General features: G+C 37.5%; 4 protein-coding genes across 4 annotated transcripts; 2 read left to right on the forward strand and 2 right to left on the reverse strand.

The window, feature by feature from the left end:
* Positions 1–82: 82 nt before the first annotated feature.
* Positions 83–3,338, reverse strand: LOC135128766 (GPI mannosyltransferase 3). The gene is made up of 5 exons (XM_064055841.1): positions 2,879–3,338; positions 2,616–2,826; positions 1,143–1,863; positions 373–579; positions 83–313 (listed from the first exon to the last, which is right to left on the reverse strand). Exons 1-5 carry the CDS (start codon positions 3,122–3,124, stop codon positions 223–225), a joined length of 1,476 nt encoding a protein of 491 aa, XP_063911911.1. The 5' UTR covers positions 3,125–3,338; the 3' UTR covers positions 83–222.
* A 71-nt stretch (positions 3,339–3,409) lies between these two features.
* On the reverse strand, positions 3,410–6,037 carry LOC135128764 (integrator complex subunit 10). Its single transcript, XM_064055838.1, has 12 exons — positions 5,828–6,037; positions 5,701–5,768; positions 5,517–5,650; positions 5,351–5,466; positions 4,974–5,302; positions 4,732–4,925; positions 4,513–4,686; positions 4,271–4,458; positions 4,049–4,219; positions 3,845–3,994; positions 3,686–3,780; positions 3,410–3,632 (listed from the first exon to the last, which is right to left on the reverse strand). The coding sequence occupies exons 1-12, from the start codon at positions 5,957–5,959 to the stop codon at positions 3,473–3,475; spliced, it is 1,911 nt and encodes a 636-aa protein (XP_063911908.1). The 5' UTR covers positions 5,960–6,037; the 3' UTR covers positions 3,410–3,472.
* Positions 6,038–9,543: 3,506 nt separating this feature from the next.
* Positions 9,544–11,888, forward strand: LOC135128765 (juvenile hormone esterase-like). Its single transcript, XM_064055839.1, has 10 exons — positions 9,544–9,731; positions 9,782–9,922; positions 9,979–10,107; positions 10,158–10,500; positions 10,548–10,744; positions 10,836–11,010; positions 11,064–11,227; positions 11,283–11,415; positions 11,467–11,587; positions 11,643–11,888. The coding sequence occupies exons 1-10, from the start codon at positions 9,666–9,668 to the stop codon at positions 11,824–11,826; spliced, it is 1,653 nt and encodes a 550-aa protein (XP_063911909.1). The 5' UTR covers positions 9,544–9,665; the 3' UTR covers positions 11,827–11,888.
* A 6,109-nt stretch (positions 11,889–17,997) lies between these two features.
* On the forward strand, positions 17,998–18,903 carry LOC135128917 (uncharacterized). The gene is made up of 2 exons (XM_064055995.1): positions 17,998–18,130; positions 18,179–18,903. The coding sequence occupies exons 1-2, from the start codon at positions 17,998–18,000 to the stop codon at positions 18,901–18,903; spliced, it is 858 nt and encodes a 285-aa protein (XP_063912065.1).
* Positions 18,904–19,347: the final 444 nt, after the last annotated feature.

Raw genomic sequence — 19,347 nt, forward strand, 5'->3', positions numbered from 1 at the left:
AAATGATGTTTGACTTGTAATCGTTATTGTTATTATCAAATCCGGAACTATTTACGCTGAGAAAAAATGAAGAGAGAAGAAAAACATTTTTACTAAATGTATTAACAAGTTTGGGTTTTTAAATACAATTCATTATATTTTTTATAATCTTGGCAGTGAATAAATAACTAAAATACATTGAGCAATAGAAAACAAACTTTATTTGTTGTCACAAATTGGATTCTAGTTTCCCATTCGTTCATTGATCAAAACGTTGTAACCAACTCTTGCCGTTGCAAAACTAGAATGGGGAATTTCATGGGTAGTTTTGTATCTTAAAATCATAAAAACGTTTAGATGCAAACATACTTATATTATATACATGTTACCTACCTGCTCATTATATCACTGATTACTGGTTTTAAAACATCGAAACAAATTATGTGCGACGGCTGTGTTCCATTCGGTGGGTAATTTTTGCGTAACCAAATATTTGGATTGTTATAAAACTGATCAGCTTCGTCTGTATAACTATTATCAGAGTTGTTAAAATTTGGTTCACACGTTAAAAACCTAGCAGATACATTTACGTGTAGGTGGCTAAAAATTACGTCATTAATTTTAATACTTCGTGGAGAAATTTACTCGCATTGGAAACAACGTTACACATTGGAAAAAAAAAGCAGCTGTCCTCTTTCATCTAACTTTTTGTATTGGGCAAGATAGGCGAAAAACTACCTATTGTTTTCGTTATTTTTTTTCTTGATTAATTTCGATACGTGAAGATAGTTTTATTTATTTATTTATTTATACATCTTCAGAAAAAAAGAAAAGAAAAACACTTCACCGGTCAGAGGCTGAGTAACAAATATGAAAATAGTTTGAACAGAAAATTTCTATTTCTATATTTAGCCGTAGGATTTTTTTCCTTAAAAAAATGCCGCAAATTTTGAGCCAACCACACAGTGCCCTCTTTAAATAAATAAATAAATAAATAAAAAGCTATACACAGCTTTAGAAAAACTACGAAAATTTAGCAGGGAAAACTTACTTCTTGACCTACTTCCACGAAGAAAGGGTCAAACTTTTTTTTAAATTTCCAAATGCGTGGTTTCCAAATGGGAGTGAACTTCCCCTTTTAAACAAAAGTGGCATCATTTTACCTAAATAACGGCGTTGAATGGCAAGGCATTAAAAACAAAAAACTGCTACTGTTCGGATTTCTAGACGCGATCTCTCTCAAGGGTTCCATAACATCCAGAGTACCGCGTTGATGGACGTACCCTAAATAGTACGCGGGTCCCAAATTTCCCAAAAACAAAATTAGAGCCACCGACCACAGCCTCCACGTGTTGGCTTTACGACTCCAAGCAGACAGAAATCTTGAAGACACGTACAGAGCAATGGGAAGTAAAGGTAATAAAAACCTGAACTCCTTATGTGGTAAAAAACTGTAGATTGTTAATGAAAAGACAATGGAGCTCAGAAGAACCAACTCATTGGGGTGGGAAGCCCTGTTTTTAATTATCACCAGAGTTGCTAACACAAACGGTAAGAAATGAATACCGAGGACTGCTGGGAACCCCACAGATAAATACCAAAACCAAGGCTGCGAACCGTACCATGACCCCACATCTTTTAGTACGTTGAATTTAAGGAACTCATATGGAGTTACAATGAAGGAACCGTGTGCTAGACTATCTAGTAAAACGGACAATGACAATATTATCAAGGCGATGGGTATGTACCTTGATATTATAAGTGAAGATTTTTTGTATTTGGTAATAAATAAATGGTAGAAGCACAGGGGCAGCCACAGTATAGCGGCAGTTGGTCTTATTACGGACACTGCGGCAACGATCCATATGAATTTTAAACTTTCATCTGCAACAATAATTAATCATTTATTATATCTTCTCCAGAGTGACACAATTTTAACACTAGATGTTTTTTCTGAAGTTTTCTAAAAAAAATTTGATCAATAAAAAACACCTACCACTCTACCATCATGTGTTCTAAGACACAATGTGTTATGTTTTTTAAAAATAATAAAAAACAATATTAATAAATTTAAACAAATTGACAAACGTTTTTTTACTCCTACTTAGTAATATTTGCATTATTGCAACTTTTTCTATTAGTAATGCTACCCATATTTGTAGATCGTGAATATCAATTAATATTTCGCAGCGAAGTTAACTGTAAGAACGATTTATGCAAGACAATTTGAAGTATTTGTTGTAGTAGAAATAATTATTGTATTATTTCTGGATTTGATATAATAAAAATGCTATGAAATTCAATGTATTAGTTATTGTAACATTCGCAATTATGGTCATTATTCATTTGGATGATTTGCTTCACTCGTCTGCAGCTCTTCCCGCAAACCTTATTCTCACGAATAATAGTTAACACATTGCTCATACAATAATATAGGTACTATTTTATTGAAAAATGCGTTTACTTGATAAACAATAGATGTTTGAATGTTATAAATAGTAACTTCTGCAGACCGTTCATAACGGTGTGATTTTCGTTTATGACAGTGTCTACAATTATTCATCAGAATATTACTATTATTATTGAATTTCTGTTAAATACATGTGTTTCAGATCATACAAATTCAAATAACTTACCTTTTTCTTTGCCCAACCAAGGAAACTGTGAAAGCGCAATTGTACTAAGTGCAGTTTCAAAACTGTTAATTAGCGTCCGGGAGCCCATATAATACCAAAACCAAGAAGTGGCAATGCTAAACACGGCCCATTTTCTTGTACCTGACCAACGATAAAAACACAAATCGGCATAGGCACTTAAAATGGCTTGTAATAACCGAGGTCCATATATCTGCAAATGCAATTTAAATATTCTTACACCATAAAGTGTAGTATTACTTTACTAAAAAAATTGGATCATCCAATTGAATAAGCTTCAATATTGTGTATAAAGCACTAAATATTAGTGGATAAATGTAGCTTCTTATTCCTGCTTTCCATTCCCATGTCAAGTAGCCATATCCGAAACTAATATTATGTGCAACTTCCAAGGATTGCCAATATTCGTCAGGTACGAAAAAAGTCTGCACAAAGACCACAGAAATTAGTCGCACTACAAGGAAAATACCGAAAACATCCCAATTCTTCATTTTTCATTAACTTTTCTATTATCATGAATTAAACCATATGTTTTTAAAACACGTGCTCATCGCAAAGAAACAGTATTTTTATCTTCACGTATTTTTACAAAAATAAAATTTATAAATAACTAGCCATACGACCTCCCCGCGGCTCACAATATTGGATTTTAGATTAAATAGGTTATGTTTTGCGTTAGCGGGTTGTTTTTGAGGTTATGATACTTGGCGCTAAAAATGTACCCAACTAATCTTCCCAATTGTTGTACGTTCATAACAGCCGAAAAATGTCCACGCTTTAAAAAATGATTTATTATATTCAAGAAAATTTCAAATTGTGAATTACAAAGTTGACAAGTATTACATTAAACTCTGAAAAATTAACTCCCTTTCATGCGTGATGAATCTTATCAGCAGTTCGCTAATATTCTCATTACTTCTGGCTACCTGACGCCTAATAATTTGCTTTATTTCTTCTTTGGCACCTTTATCTGCTCCTCTAGTTCCTATTCTCCTTTGTCTAAAAATTTTGTTTTACAAAATTTTGTACACAAATTCTCTACATTCATTTACCCCATGTGAGGAATAATGTCTAAAGTAATCTGCCCACCTTGATTTGTCCACAAGTACGTTATTTCTTCCAGTATGTCAACATTAATTATGTAGTTCTTAGGAAAAATGTGTACATGTACCTATACTAACTATAATGACATAAATTTTTTCACCACTTACTTGGAATAATATGTAATTGAACGATCCGTGTTGTTGAATTTGGTTCATCAAAGGAGGTACAAATTCTTCTTCTTGTGGCCAATCTAATTGTACCAATGTTAAAATATGACCTATGGCTAATTCACTGTAGTTATGCTTGGCCATATTTTCCTACAAACAGTTGCATTTTGTGATTTTCACGCTTACTTTTCATAATAACGTTACCTTTGTACATCTTAACAGCAATTTAACAAAGTACTGAAGAATAGCTGTATATGTTAAAGGTAAATAATGTAAATGTCGTTGATTGCCGCCCACACTTAAGGCACTACTTAAACTACCAACAATACCACTTGGTAATAACGGAATTGCAAGTAAGATATGTTCGAAACATGACTACAACAAAATTATATGAAAGAATATTCAAAGCTTATAATCTACCCATACTTTGTAATTTTTTTTGAAATATAGAATTCCCGCAATGTTTATGTATTTATTTAAAAGCATATTGCTGTCACTGATTTTCTGTAGATAAACCAAAGCATCATCATATTTTCCTTTATAAATAGCATAATCAATTAGAAAATTTGTAAAACATGATTCCAATTTCAAAAAACTGTTCAACATGAAAAATTCTTAAAAAAAAAAATGCAATTTAAAAAAATTCGTAACAACCTCAACTAACAAACCTCTCTGAAAATGCTCAGAAGACTGAAACAGGTCCCAACAATTCACAACCATAAGGAAGTTGCTGTGAATATTTTTCAATTCTGGCTTTTCCACTGATATATATGGATATAAATAATCGTCGCTTTTCCGCTTCTTACTTTTGGGTTCAGTAGCAGGATTTGGTAAACTAGAATCTTATAAATATATAGTAACAGCAACACTGTGCTATTTGAAATTACCGACAAAAGCTTCTACTAAAACAAAAGTATTTTGCTGTTGTCCTGGGCTTGATTCGGGAGTGAGGCTCACTGAATACTCATGCAAACAATGAAGAAAGAAAATAGAAGAACAGAATAGCAATTGCTTATCATCAAGATTATTTATTCTAGCTTGGCAGTAAGTGACAATTTTTTGCCAGTAACTCTCTTTTGTCCTAAAATAAAATACTAAAACAATCTGTGGTTTGAATGAAATTGTTTACCAGTTACTGCCAAAATTGACTAAATAATGTTCCCACTCTAATTGCTTCCCAATAAATTCGATAACAGCAAATAATTTTTGCCATGGATCTTCAACTTTAGATTCTGGATCTGGTGATACACCAGGTGTGAGACCTAGTGAACAAGAATAAAATTCGACAGCTTTATATAGCAATTTTTGCAACAATTTAGATGATAAGTCCACTTTAGCATTTTCAGTTGCTAAAAGTGGCAGCAGTTCACAAACTAGCAATTTTCTGTATGCATTTAGGGGGAAGTTTCCATCATGACTGTGTTTCTCTGCACTGATGAGAGTGTCAACTAGTCGAGACTAAAAAATTATTATTAAATTAGGTCATTCATGTTGTGAAAAAAATACCCCGTAACTTGATATTGCAGTGGGAAACCTCTGTAAAAGCAGTAAAAGTAAACGACAATGTTCCATTGTGTCTTCACAATGGTCTGCTGTACATAATAGTAACTTGTGCTGAACATCTAAAAATTACTAATCAATCTTAAAACTCCTAGATGTAGTTTTAAAGAACCTGGAGAAATATGTTTGAACATTTCACACAGGAACTGTTTTTCTGGATCATTAGTATCGCTCTCCGCTCTTAAAGCTAAAGTAACATTTTCAATTTCTTTCCACAATTCAGGCTGTTGTTGAAATTTTCCAATTCTAATAAAATTTAAGCGTAAAACGATATTGGCACAAGCATTACTACTCACAAATCACTAAAACACTTGGCAGCTTCTTTAACATGCCCTGCATTTTTCTCAATGCAATATGCTTCGAACTGCAATTTTAATTTAACAGTTATCGATTTTGACGTTCTAATAATAATGTATAACCCACCTGTACTCCAAAATTATTTGGATAAAGAGTTTTAGCAGTGATCATCCATGCTTTTGCTGATAAAGGGTTGCTTTTCAGGGCAGCTTTCGCTCGTTGGATGACATAATCTTCGTCAGTTAAATCTACGTCCATTGTAAGTACTTATATTTATTTTTTAAAACAATAAAACCGCATCGAAAATGTACTTCAGGTTACGTTGCACTTAACCAAGAAAATGCACAAAATATACCATTATTACCATTGAATATCCTCTATCAAGAATTAACAGGGGGGTAGAATGGGGGGGTAGTCTGTGATAGATTATTCTTTCAAGGACAGAATCTCTGAATCTTTAATAATAAATGTTTTTGGTTATATTCTGTGGTCATTGATTTTTAGAGTGTTTACAATCAGATCAGTAGATAGAGCAAAGACTACTGTGGCAAAGAATAGCAGTAGTCACAGAACAGAACGCAGGTGATTCAAACGTCATGCCCTAGCAGTAGGATACGGAACTAAAACTGGCGCCCAATTTGAAAGTGAATTTTTGAAATTGAAGGGGGAATACAATATTTTTAGTGCATTTTTATATACATACATATTATGTTATATTAATTTCAAAACGCATGAATACGTTTTAAAACTAGTAGGCAGCGCAGATCTTAGTAGGCCACCGAAACACAGTGCAAAAAAATGATCTAAAGTTATTTAGACAGAACTTCCCTCGCGCTTGAAGTACTGGCAAACAAATGCAGATTCTTCGAAAAATGATAAAATTTAATTCTGCGAACTACATTGTGTTAACTCAAACATCCCGCCTTAAAAATGACATGTGAAAAAAAATTGAAAAGCCCGCGAACATTTCAAAAATTCAAAAATTTGAACTTGGCTGTCATCGTCGAACAAGATAACGTGTACACCATGACCACGTGACAACAATCATTTACGTGCTGTCAACTCTCTGCTAACAAAATTTGGTTCCAAAGCAGTGGAATTTTTTGCGGTACCAACTGCATTTGCTCCACTGCTAGTTAGAGATATCGATGAAAGACATGTTTTTTTTAGATACAATGATTCAAGTAACAACATACAGTAACAATAACATCTTAAAAGTCTCTTATTAGAAGAAAATTGAAAAAGAAAAACTAAAGAAAACAGTGAACAGTAAAATAACATTTCAAATATTAGAAGTTAGAAAGTGATAATCAAATATGCTTCTATAGTTATAGAATAGAAATCATATGAAACTAAGTTTCCCTAAGAACAACATAATCAAAGAAATCCAGGTTCTTAAAGCTAAATACGTGTCCACTTGAGAGTAACTCTCCAGAGAATTCTGATTTTGATTTTATACCGTGTTTAGTATTATGATCTTGGAAGTATTTCTCTCGAATGGACACGTATACCTATAGTTTTATATAAATCATATAATTTGATTAAACAAATTTTATGGTAACATATGATTCGTTGGGATTTCTATGACGTGTATTTGATCCATAGAATTAATCTATGGTCCGATCACGGTGTCCGACCACAATACTCAATCAAGTCATCAAGTATAGTTTTAACTAAAAATGTACCAAGTTAAGTTATAATAAGTAACTGAAAAACGGCTGATATCCAAACTATTATAAGAAAAAAAGATTTTTTTTATGTACAACATACGCATTTGTGAGGAAATATGAAGGTTATTAAATTTTATGGTCACAAACCGCACTTCCTTAATGATATATGGTATCGATAAAATTTTATGATTATAAGGCGATTAAATCTCACCATTGTTTGGTAATAACCTCCGAGACTACTAACTGATTACTAATATACATATTATTATTAAATTGTATATGTATGTATGCTTTGAAAACATTGTGTAAAAGATGAAATACTAACCAAAACTTGTCTATTCATTTTCATCAAAAATGTCATGACGTCAGCTCAAAAATTTGAACTGCATTTGAAATTTACATTGCCCCGTTATTTGTGGTTAAATAATATATCACTATTTGTCATTTTGCGCATTCGGGATATCGTCAAAAATAAAATTGGAAGAATGATTTTTTACATAGGACGTACACAACGAACTTCATAATTTCCGTAAAAAAGTGGACTTGTTAAAAATTTTTGTTGGAATCCTAATCACAGAAAAAACTATTACTAACTACTATTATTATTATTCGACAGATTGACTCTGTTACAATACTGCCCATACGACTTATTAACTGCCTAATGTAACTGCCCGGATAGTTAAAAAACTGTTTAAATAATTAGTTCCCTGTTGGCTACATGTATACACCACGGTGTATACACATATGTATATATGCATATCACGTGCAAAAGCAGTGTAAATGTAATTAAACTTTGGATTTATCGAGTGCGTAAATAAGTAAGAAATATATACAATATAAATCGGTTGAAATAGTCTAGATTATTATAACAGATAAATGTTTTATTACACCCTATACCATGGATTGATGTTCTATCTTCTGTTATTGTTCATATTATGACATTTAATAACATCATAAAATAATTATTACATTTAGCAAAGATAAATTAAACTGAAAACAGTTTTATGACACTAAATACCACACAGTATAACATCCCATAATTTTTTATTGTCAGTCTGTTGACTGTCCGCAGAATACGCTCTGCACTTTTCTCTGTGTATGTTCATTTTTGACTAAAACTTTTAAATAAAGTATCTCGAAAGTCGTCCTAATAACTTCTGCACGTAGAAGTAGCCATTTACTACTAACATAGAGCTGCAAGTCGAAGAAGATTTTTTTCTGAAATTGTCAGTGTTTGTACTTTTATTTTTAATGCAATTTTGCCAAGAGAATTTATGGTATTTTATTAATTTTGGATAGGTATTTACGTACTTTCATGTTGTACCTATAAGTACTATGAGTACAGACGTTGTCTATTTCAGTAGGTCAAAAAATTGATCTAAAACTGTTTGGACAGAACACCGTTGTCTCTGAACCACAATAAATTTTACGTGCATGTTACAACGTGTTTTTCAATAAAAATGTATTTATTAAGTTTTCCAAAGGATAAATATTTTATTTTTTATATGTACCTAATGCAAATACTATAAAATGTTATTACTTTGTTCCATACCATTTCAGGGAAATGAAATGGATTGTTTTTAATACAATGAAAATTTAGAGATGGCTCGGAACAAATCTAAGTCTGTGATTTAATCTCGAGTCATAATTTCTGTTATCTAATTAAACTTTCTCACTTCTTGCACCTTGGTGATGCCAAATAAAGCGTCAAAACACACGACAAAATTCGTTATTTTATTTATTTGACAGATTCAAAAACTACTTAGTAAGAAATATTATTGCACGTGTAGCCAATTACCTATAATAATCACGCAACAAATTGCGTTACGTTAAGGAAAAGGACTTTTCCATTAAACAAAATGAGGTATGTACACAACCCTTTGTGTTATTGATGCTCATGGAATATGATGATAAGAATATATTAATAGTTTGGAATTATTTGGTACATTTGTTGAATTTCAAAAATGCATATTTTTTAATCCATGAGTAATCACGAGTGTATAACAATGAAAAATAGACGGAAATTTGTACAAATCATAGTATTTTTCAGAAAAAAGGTATTGTCACCGCTGTCTTAATCTAAAGTGACGTTCTTTATTAGTTATAAATTATAAAAATCGAAAGAAAATTCTGCAATAAAATGACAATTTCATAGTTTTCATAAATTTACGCGTTTGAAAGGTTTTATCTCTTTATTACTATCTAGTTGGTCATAAATTTTGATTCATGCATTGCTATAAAAGGACAACATCTTCTTTAAATAAGTGTACAGTTGCTAGTGAATAGCTTGAAAAATGTTGGTATTAAAGTACTTGTTTATTTGTACTGTCATTATCAGCTTGGCAAACTGTGCAAGTGTGGTAAGATTCTGTGCTATTTAATTTACAAAATGTAAAAAAGCTATTCACAGTTCCAGAGCGACCTCGTTGTACAAATAAAGAATGGAGCAGTACAAGGTCGTCAAAGTACAACTCTAGAATTAAAAGTTCCGTACTATTCATTTAGAGGAATTCCATATGCAGAGCCTCCAATTGGAAATCGTAGATTTGAGGTAAAATTTTGGATAGGACATGCAAAAATGTGCTTATCGAAATCTGTACATTTCAGCCTCCTGTTGCCAAAGGTAACTGGGATGGTGTCTTAGATGCCACCGAAGACAGAGCTCACTGTATACAAGGCTCAGATCCTGTTGTTGGAGAAGAAGATTGTTTGTTTATCAATGTGTATACACCAACCGTAAGTAGTTTATAGTTTCTGCGAAACAGTGTGATAATTTTTGATACCAGCAACCATCGGATTCGTGTGAACTTTTACCTACAATGGTATGGATTTATGGCGGCGGTTTCGAAGGAGGAGATTCTACTTATGATAACTACGGGCCAGACTTTCTTTTAGAAAAGAACGTTATTGTGGTATCACTTAACTACAGGTTGGGATTTTTGGGTTTTTTGAGCACCGGCGATAACGTGGTTCCGGGAAATAATGGTCTAAAAGATCAAGTTTTGGCTCTGAAGTGGGTTAAAGATAATATCGATCGTTTTTGCGGAGATCCAAATCAAATTACTCTCGCCGGACAAAGCGCGGGTTCTGCTTCTGTAGCTTATCATATTCAGTCACCACAGTCACAAGGTGACTATTTTTTATTGTAAAACAGTGTTGTTGATTTGCTCTTGCAGGACTTTTTAATCGAGTTATAATGCAATCGGGTGTGTCTTTGAGCTTGTGGGGACTCAGCCGCAGAGTTCCTCAGATTTTGAATCAAGTAGCTGTGGATCTGGGTATCGATAACTCTACTACTCGAGCTATAGTTGACGGTTTAAAAGAACTGGAGGTTGATTATCTTCAAAGCTCGGCTTCTTCAACAATAACAAGTGTATGTATACAGCGTTAAATATGTCGTTGGTTTAATACTGATCTCGGTTGGTTATAATTGGAAGGGAAAAAACTACATGTACAATTTATAGGTATACCTTGCTAATAATCCCAGAGAAGGATTTGCGATAGGTCCTGTTATCGAACCAGATCATCCAGATGCGTTCATCAGTGGACGAAGTCACGAGATACTAGAGGGCGGTCAATTTACTAAAGTACCTATTCTTTTGGGTTTCAATTCTCTGGAGGGAACTTACAATTTTGAATGTAACGTATTTTATTTGTTCGTTTCCTTCAGTTATTGTCCAAATTACTTGTAGTACTTTTCCGTCTCTATCTCGTCCAGTACGACCTTAATCCAGAGAAACTGCTACCAGCCGATATGAATGTTGACAGCAGCAAAGCAGCAGCGGCCGCTAAGAAGCTTAAGAGTTACTATTTTGGATGGATCCCAGTCAGTCTTTCAAATATGGAGTTGATGAGAGTAGTTATTGTGTTTTACATCTTACTGTTACTTCTAAAATGAAATTCTCCTTCAGTTTTTGAGCGACGATCAATTCGTAAGATCGATTAGGGAATTTGCTCGTTTGGCTCAAAGGCACGTTCCTGTATATCTTTACCGATTTTCGTACGAAGGTGGATTATGGGGTTATCATAATAGGACTATAGCTGGTAATTAACTGTAGATAAGCTTAGATTTATTTTATAATACGTATTTATCAGGTGTGACTCACAGCGAAGAGCTAGGGTACTACTGGGTAAGCAAACATGACCCACTGCGCGAACATGATCTCACTGTGAGAACCAGAATGGTAACCTTGTGGACCAACTTTATTAAATACGGGTAAATCTAATTAATTAGACAACAATTCCAACCGTATTTGAAATTATCTTTTTAGAAATCCAACTCCAAGCCAAGATTCCAGATTAGAAAATATTATTTGGGAAACCCTTGGTAACAGTTTGAATTATTTAGATATTGGAGAACATTTGGTTCCGACGCAATCTCCAGAAAAATCCAACATGCAGTTCTGGGATGACTTCTATAACGAATACGGTAACCCACCTTACAGCACATATTAGTTCAAAATGTACTCAAAATTAGTTTTATAGTGAAGTTGTAAATAAAATATACCTAAGACACAGTAAGCATGCTTTTTTTAAATGTAGACACAGTACATAATTATGCAAATCGGAGGACCGGAGGTCACACAAAAATTACGAACTACTCCTATTACAAGGTATTGGTTGATATATTTTTTGAGAATACAAATTTTCGTAAAATTTTAACTAGATTGAAAACGAAAGCTCTGAATCATGAAATTTACCTAAGCATCTTTTGAATCGATTTTCAAAATTCAGTTAACACTTTTTACTTCTCGAGCGTAAGTTAAGGAATCATAGTAATCGAGTCGGTCGGGCGAATTGCCACTTTCATATTTCTTCGACGTGTTATGACCTTTAGAATACGAAAAAAGTGGTCCCCCGTTTCCATCTGTCTGGCCGTCTGTCTGTCTGGTGTCTATCCATTTTTATTAGACACGTAATCTCCGAAACTACCGAACCGATTGTTGTCAAATTTTGTGTGTATGTATATTAGGAATATCATGTAGATGGTTAAACGCTACCTAAAATACATATGCTAATCATCCCCACCATCAATGGGATGACGTCATCTTCAAAATTTATAATAGTATTAATTTTTAAATTTTATAAACTAAGTTTTTCCTGTACCTGTGGTGTGTGATTCCGTGCCGAGTTTTCACTTGTGATCTTAACTTCCGACGTGAAGACTTTAAATGCTACTGAAATATGTGCGCACCAATGAGAATTATTATTATTATTATTATTATTATTATTATTATTAATTGTATTAATAATGAGACTTGTGATTTATCATTGCATTCACATTTTTAAAATTTGCTTCAACAGGTGGCTCAAAAAAATTAATGAAAGAGGCAATTTATTTTATTGATTAAATCAGGAACGGCTCTCTCTATTTTCCCAGAATTTTTTTTTCTTTTACACAACAATGAAAACTATTATGGATCTAAAATAAGTGTACTTTACTCAAACTTATTGTGCGTTTATGGCTTTGACGTTTCGTATTTTGGCCGACCCTTCATAAAATTTAGCAAATGCCACGAACGGCCAGGACGCAAATGGCCGGACTAAAAGGAATTTTGTTTTTAACGTTTCTTGGCATTTTTAGTTTCATAGGTATTAGCGATTAAAATCTGACGATATTTTATGACACAAGAAAGTTTAACTTGCTATCCATCGCTGTATGCACGAGCGAATAGACGTTTTCACATAAAAAAATGTGGGTAAATGCAAAACTCAATACTGCTCTGTGCTTTTATAGGTTTTTCAGGTAGGTATGAGTAAGCGGACTTAAGACATCCAGCTGTGCCGGCCTAACAAATGAATTATATTGGAATTGGGAGTTAAATTGGTGTGAAGCCATAAACGCACTAAATGTTTGCGTAGAATACGCAACAAAACTGTGACAAAATTGTCGCATAAACACTGCGTTTCAAATAAAATGCACCACCTAGAAGGAGTAGGCGTAGAATGCTGACATTTGGTGGAGAAGACTATTGCATATAGACAAATATTTCATTAAAATTTCAAGGAAAAAATAAAATGTCTAACACAAGAAATGTTAATAATGTGTTAAAATTCCACGTGCGCCAATACAAGACTGTATTCTTCTAGGCATGCTTAAAATGAGATAATCTATTGCCTGTCGGGGTATCGCATTCCAGGCATTTTGAATTTGTTGTAGCAATTCTTCCAAAGTCTTTGGAGGATGGGGTAAATTGCGCAGCCTTCTATGCATTACATCCTATACATGTTCGATTGTTGATAAATCAGGTAATCGGGCAGGCCAGGGTAACAAGTTGACGTTATTTTCCTCGAACACTCTTTAAGTTAATATGGCCACATGAGGCCACGCATTATCTTGTTGAAAAGATGTTCTTCGACGGTTCTAGAGCTAAGGAAAAAGAATTTGATTTAACACGTTGTGATAACCCAAACTTCCCGCCTCTAAAATTTAACCTTGAAAAAATTTGAAAGGCCCGTGAAAAATTAAAAAAAATCAAAGTTTGGCCTTGGCTGTGATCGTCTAACAAATGAGAACCTACGTTGTTTTTTTTTGTTTTTGAAAAATGGCGGGAAGACGTTCTTTCATACAAGTGAGCATGTACTGCATGTGAGTTGAGAGCGCAAGAAATAATAGACAAAATTGTTTTGGAGGGGGGAATACGGCACCCCCCTCACAGGAGGAAAGACGCTGCGAAGATTTACCCCTCAGCGCAAAAACCCCCTTTGGTTTTATTCCCGGACATATTACATTTCAAACACCTTAAGATATATGAAAGACAACACTCGCGAATTGACAGACATACACCTATGAAAAACGAATAAACAGAAAATTCTATACATCTGTTTGGAATCAATGCAAATATTTGAATATCACAAATTTACTAAAAACAAAGCAAAAGCTGAATCAAGTAACTGGATGCAAATACACAAGTTATTACAGGCGTGTGGCGGCCGATCTCTTTTTCCCTTTTAAGTTACGGCAGTTAACAGGAGCACAACAAAAGTACCCCTGGAGCGTTGTAGCATAAGCGGAGTCTGGGCTACCGGTCTGGAACTGTTCTCCCCCCACGACGGTGATTCTATCTATCGCAAAGCCTACCCCACACGCATATCTCCATTACGAACGTGCCCTGCGGAACTAGGCCATTACGGTCGTCCAACCCGCAAGAGATCTAAGCTATGTACAGAAGCCGAGAAATTTACAACGTCGGCGGCCGCCCCTGAATCTATCCAAACCTGTGGACTTGTACAGGTGGCACGATAAATCTCGCCAGCTCGACTAGGAACCGAACCTCGCTTCTGCCACGTTTTCTGTGTTATTTAACCTCAATTCCATTTTAAAATATTCAATCTCCTCTAGCTCTGATGTTAACAACAACTGAACAAGTGTTAAAGTTTCAAAGGGCAATAAACACCATTTAGATTCGCCATACAACCTTGTGAAATTTCAAACAACAAATAATTCTTATGTGAGATTAAAGTTGGACATCAAATAATTTATACCTACGATAGAAACATTCATCAACAAAGTATTCACAAAACAAAACTTAGCAAGGATTTATACTACAAAAGATCTGGTGTGAAATAAACTTGTACAAATAGAAACATTATGTGAGGTTAAAACTGTAGAACATGGAATTTACGTTCCATTAAAATTATACATACAACTGTAGGAACAACCGTTCCCACAAAATCAGGTGTTCTACCTGAGGGCATTCGTAATATTTGTATAAATGTAAATATTTCCTATCCTTCGTTTACCTGCCCTACACTTCTTCATACTTTCTCTTTTCGCTTCTGGAACTTTCTAAACCCTTCTTTACCTACTTCCACCTCTTCAAATCCGAGCTTACCTGTGTACCATTTTAAACACCCTTCCTTCTTCTCCCTGACACCCTCGAACAGTAAAGAACAAAATAAAAACTGAAAACCGTACCGTCGCTTTTAAATCACCAACAATACCCACAACTGGTGACCCCGACGTGATTGAAAGAAGAAAAAAACGTGAGTATTACCAGTGATCGCGACGAGTATTGTGCGGAATTTCGAGTGAAATAAAAACTATGGCGTCAAACGCGAATTCACCCGCGCCCCTGTCATCAGCCGAGTTGGAAAAATTAACCTGGATGGAAGACACCGTGGCGGTCCTCCTACAGAGGCTGGCTGAAATAGAAGTCCCCCAGGTATCGCAGCCCCAGAACCGTTCGCCCTCAGACTCGCGGCAAGAGACATCGTCGCGTTCGCGTTCGCAATCGGGATCCCGTCATCGAACGAAAGGCGACAGCGGTATTTGCTATTACCACTGGCGTTTCGGCGACACATCAAGAAGATGCGACAAGCCGTGTAGGTATAGTTCCCTACCGGCGGGAAACGCCGAGGGCAGTCGTTAAAGACGGCCATTGACGCCTGCCCAACCACCCCTACAACAACATCGAGCCGTTTATTCGTCACCGAGAGGACAACAGGTAAAAAATTCCTCATCGACACCGGCGCCGATCTGTGTGTGTTCCCGCATGCCCTGCTACCAAAACCGCGTACGAAGTCCGCATATGAACTTTCCGCGGCAAACGGCACCGTCATCGCAACGTACGGAACAATCACGTTGTCGTTGAATTTAGGCTTACGACGCGATTTTACGTGGAGATTTGTTGTCGCGGACGTGGTGAAACCCATTATCGGAGCCGACTTCCTGGCTCACTACGGACTCCTGGTGGACATAAGAAACCAGCGACTACACGATCAAATTACCCAACTCACTTCCATCGGAGAGGTGACTGAGTGTGAGATCCCGTCCGTAAAAACCATCGCCGGAAGTTCACCGTTCCACGAACTCCTCCAACGGTTTCCCGATGTCACACGTCCAGACGGAACCCCTAAGGCGGTGAAACATTCCACCCGCCACCACATCGTAACCACGCCGGGCCCTCCCATTGCGCAACGTCCCCGAAGACTCGCGCCCGACCGACTCCAGGCAGCAAGAAAAGAATTCGACGCCATGGTCCAGCTAGGAATCGCCCGCCCTTCCCAAAGTTCATGGTCTTCACCGCTTCACATGGTGCCCAAAAAGGGCGACGAATGGAGGCCATGCGGAGATTATCGTGCCCTCAACGCGAGAACCTGCCCCGACAGGTACCCGGTGAGGCACATCCAAGATTTTGCGCAATCCTTACACGGCAAAATCATATTTTCAACGATCGATCTGGTACGCGCATTCAACCAGATCCCGGTCGCAGAAGAAGACGTTCCGAAGACTGCCATTACCACCCCATTCGGCTTGTTTGAATTTCAATTCATGACGTTCGGCTTACGTAACGCAGCGCAGACGTTCCAGCGATTCATGGACGAGGTGTTGCAGGGTCTCGATTTTTGCTATGCATACATCGACGACATCCTCGTCGCATCCGCATCACCAGAAGAACACCTCCAGCACTTGGAAACTGTGTTTCAGCGTTTGAGAGAGTACGGCGTCGTTATCAATCCCATGAAATGCGTCTTCGGCCAGCCAGAGGTCAAATTTTTAGGATATCTCGTTTCCGGCGCTGGTACACGTCCACTTCCAGAAAAGGTCGAAGCAATCCGCAGCTTCCCGCAGCCAAATACAATAAAAAAGTTGCGTCAGTTCTTGGGTATGTTGAATTTTTTCAGAAGATTCCTACCTAAGGCGGCAGAGACTCAAGCACCTTTGAACGACCTCCTCCAGGGCAACGTCAAAGGAAAAACCCCGGTCAACTGGACACCAGCAACGGTGGCCGCATTCGAGGCGTGCAAGGAGAGCCTCGCCGGAGCCACATTATTGGCACATCCCGAGCCAAACGCACCATTGGCTATTTTTTCGGACGCGTCAGATTTCGCCGTCGGAGCAGTCCTCCAGCAGAAGGTTGACGGTCACTGGCAACCGTTGGACTTCTTTTCCAAAAAACTGAGTCCCACCGAGTCAAACTACGGGGCTTATGATCGAGAACTACTAGCCATTTATCTCGCAGTCAAACATTTTAGGCATATGGTAGAAGCGCGGTCTTTCACCATCTACACAGACCACAAGCCGATCACGTACGCCTTTCAGAAGAAGAATACCGAGTCCTCGCCCCGCCAAATACGACACCTGCACTTCATCAGTCAATTCACGACTGACATTCGCCACATAGCAGGGAACGAAAATGTGTCGCAGATGCTCTTTCTCGCATCGAGGCCGTGGAAACCTCGACTGATTTCCAGGCTCTGGCAGCAGCACAACAGCAGGATGAGGAACTCGAGAGATTTCGAACAGGTAATACAGGCCTGCAGCTCAAACTGGTACGAATCCCAGGCTGCGACGTATCGGTACTCTGCGACGTCTCCACGCGAACAGCGCGTCCTTACGTCACCGAGTCATTTCGCCGAGCTGCATTCGAGTCGATTCATCGTCTATCCCATCCAGGCGTTAAAGCCACCGTAAAACTGGTGACGCAACGTTACGTCTGGCCATCGGTCAAATCAGATTGTCGAGAATGGGCCCGCAACTGCGTAGAGTGTCAGCGTTCGAAAATCTCACGCCATGTCTCTTCGCCCATCGGTACATTCTCGCCACCATCAGCGAGGTTTGAGCACGTGCACTTGGACATAGTAATTATGCCACACTCAGAGGGTTATCGTTACTGCCTTACCATGGTAGATCGGTACACCCGCTGGCCAGAAGCCGTACCCATTAGCGACCAGGAAGCAGCAACCGTGGCACGAGCTTTTTACGACACATGGATCGCACGATTCGGCACCCCGCTACGAATAACCACCGACCAAGGTAGACAATTCGAGTCGTACCTATTTAAACAACTAAATTGTTTATTAGGAACCACTCATTTGAGAACTACAGCCTACCACCCCTCAGCCAACGGAATGGTTGAACGCCTACACCGACAGTTAAAAGCGGCAATCATGTGCCACCAGAATAATCGCTGGACTGAAGCCCTATCCACCGTCATGCTCGGCATTCGAGCGGCATGGAAAGAAGACTTCCAGGGTTCCTCCGCGGAGCTCGTATATGGCCAACCTCTCCGCCTGCCCGGTGAATTCCTAGGCATCCCACGCGACGAAAACAGCGCAGACAACAGCACCCCAAACTTCGTCAAAGAGTTACGTCAACACGTGCGTAACTTGAAGCCATGTGAGGGAACACGACATGGAACAAAGAAGACCTTCATTTTTAAAGATCTCGCCACGTCCGAACAAGTTTTTGTACGCCACGACGGTCCCAAGCAGCCGCTTCAACAGCCATACGACGGTCCGTACAGAGTCGTAAGGCGATCGGCGAAAACGTTCGTCGTCAACATCAAGGGTCGAGATGTCACCGTTTCCATAGACCGGCTCAAACCCGCGTACATACTCAGTGACGACACGCCCACGTCAGAGTTTGGCCGCGACACTACGAGGACGACGCCCACAACAGACGAACCAGCGCCCTTCGCAGATCAACCCCACGACGACGACGAGATGCCAGCTTCCACAACGACGAGGACCACGAGGTCAGGAAGACGGGTGCGCTTCCCTGAGCGCCTGCAAAGCGGTTTTTCATAAAAAAAACACTAGCAGGGGGGTACTGTAGGAACAACCGTTCCCACAAAATCAGGTGTTCTACCTGAGGGCATTCGTAATATTTGTATAAATGTAAATATTTCCTATCCTTCGTTTACCTGCCCTACACTTCTTCATACTTTCTCTTTTCGCTTCTGGAACTTTCTAAACCCTTCTTTACCTACTTCCACCTCTTCAAATCCGAGCTTACCTGTGTACCATTTTAAACACCCTTCCTTCTTCTCCCTGACACCCTCGAACAGTAAAGAACAAAATAAAAACTGAAAACCGTACCGTCGCTTTTAAATCACCAACAATACCCACACAACAAATAAAATTACTGAGGGGAAAATTGTGAGATTAAAGAAATATTGTATGAGGTGGAAATTTGCAGAGTTAACAAAATTTACATGAGATTAATTTTTGCCACACTTTATCAACGGTTTA

This window comes from Zophobas morio, unplaced genomic scaffold, assembly GCF_036711695.1.
Source record: "Zophobas morio isolate AGI-343-1 ecotype UQ-CSIRO unplaced genomic scaffold, CSIRO_AGI_Zmor_V1 ptg000014l, whole genome shotgun sequence".
NCBI lineage: Eukaryota > Metazoa > Arthropoda > Insecta > Coleoptera > Tenebrionidae > Zophobas > Zophobas morio.

Coding starts and splice junctions, on each gene's coding strand:
- LOC135128917 (XM_064055995.1), top strand. CDS start 17,998: ATGGTAGATCGGTACACCCGCTGGCCAGAAGCCGTACCCATTAGCGAC. Junction 18,131..18,178: donor ACGAATAACCACCGACCAAG/GTAGACAATTCG, acceptor ATTGTTTATTAG/GAACCACTCATTTGAGAACT.
- LOC135128765 (XM_064055839.1), top strand. CDS start 9,666: ATGTTGGTATTAAAGTACTTGTTTATTTGTACTGTCATTATCAGCTTG. Junction 10,501..10,547: donor TCAGTCACCACAGTCACAAG/GTGACTATTTTT, acceptor TTGCTCTTGCAG/GACTTTTTAATCGAGTTATA. Junction 11,228..11,282: donor CAAATATGGAGTTGATGAGA/GTAGTTATTGTG, acceptor ATTCTCCTTCAG/TTTTTGAGCGACGATCAATT.
- LOC135128764 (XM_064055838.1), bottom strand. CDS start 5,959: ATGGACGTAGATTTAACTGACGAAGATTATGTCATCCAACGAGCGAAA. Junction 4,926..4,973: donor GTCAATTTTGGCAGTAACTG/GTAAACAATTTC, acceptor ATTTTATTTTAG/GACAAAAGAGAGTTACTGGC. Junction 4,459..4,512: donor TTCTGAGCATTTTCAGAGAG/GTTTGTTAGTTG, acceptor TTTTTTTTTAAG/AATTTTTCATGTTGAACAGT.
- LOC135128766 (XM_064055841.1), bottom strand. CDS start 3,124: ATGAAGAATTGGGATGTTTTCGGTATTTTCCTTGTAGTGCGACTAATT. Junction 1,864..2,615: donor TTGGTTGGGCAAAGAAAAAG/GTAAGTTATTTG, acceptor TTATTGTTGCAG/ATGAAAGTTTAAAATTCATA. Junction 580..1,142: donor CATTCAACGCCGTTATTTAG/GTAAAATGATGC, acceptor CGTAATTTTTAG/CCACCTACACGTAAATGTAT.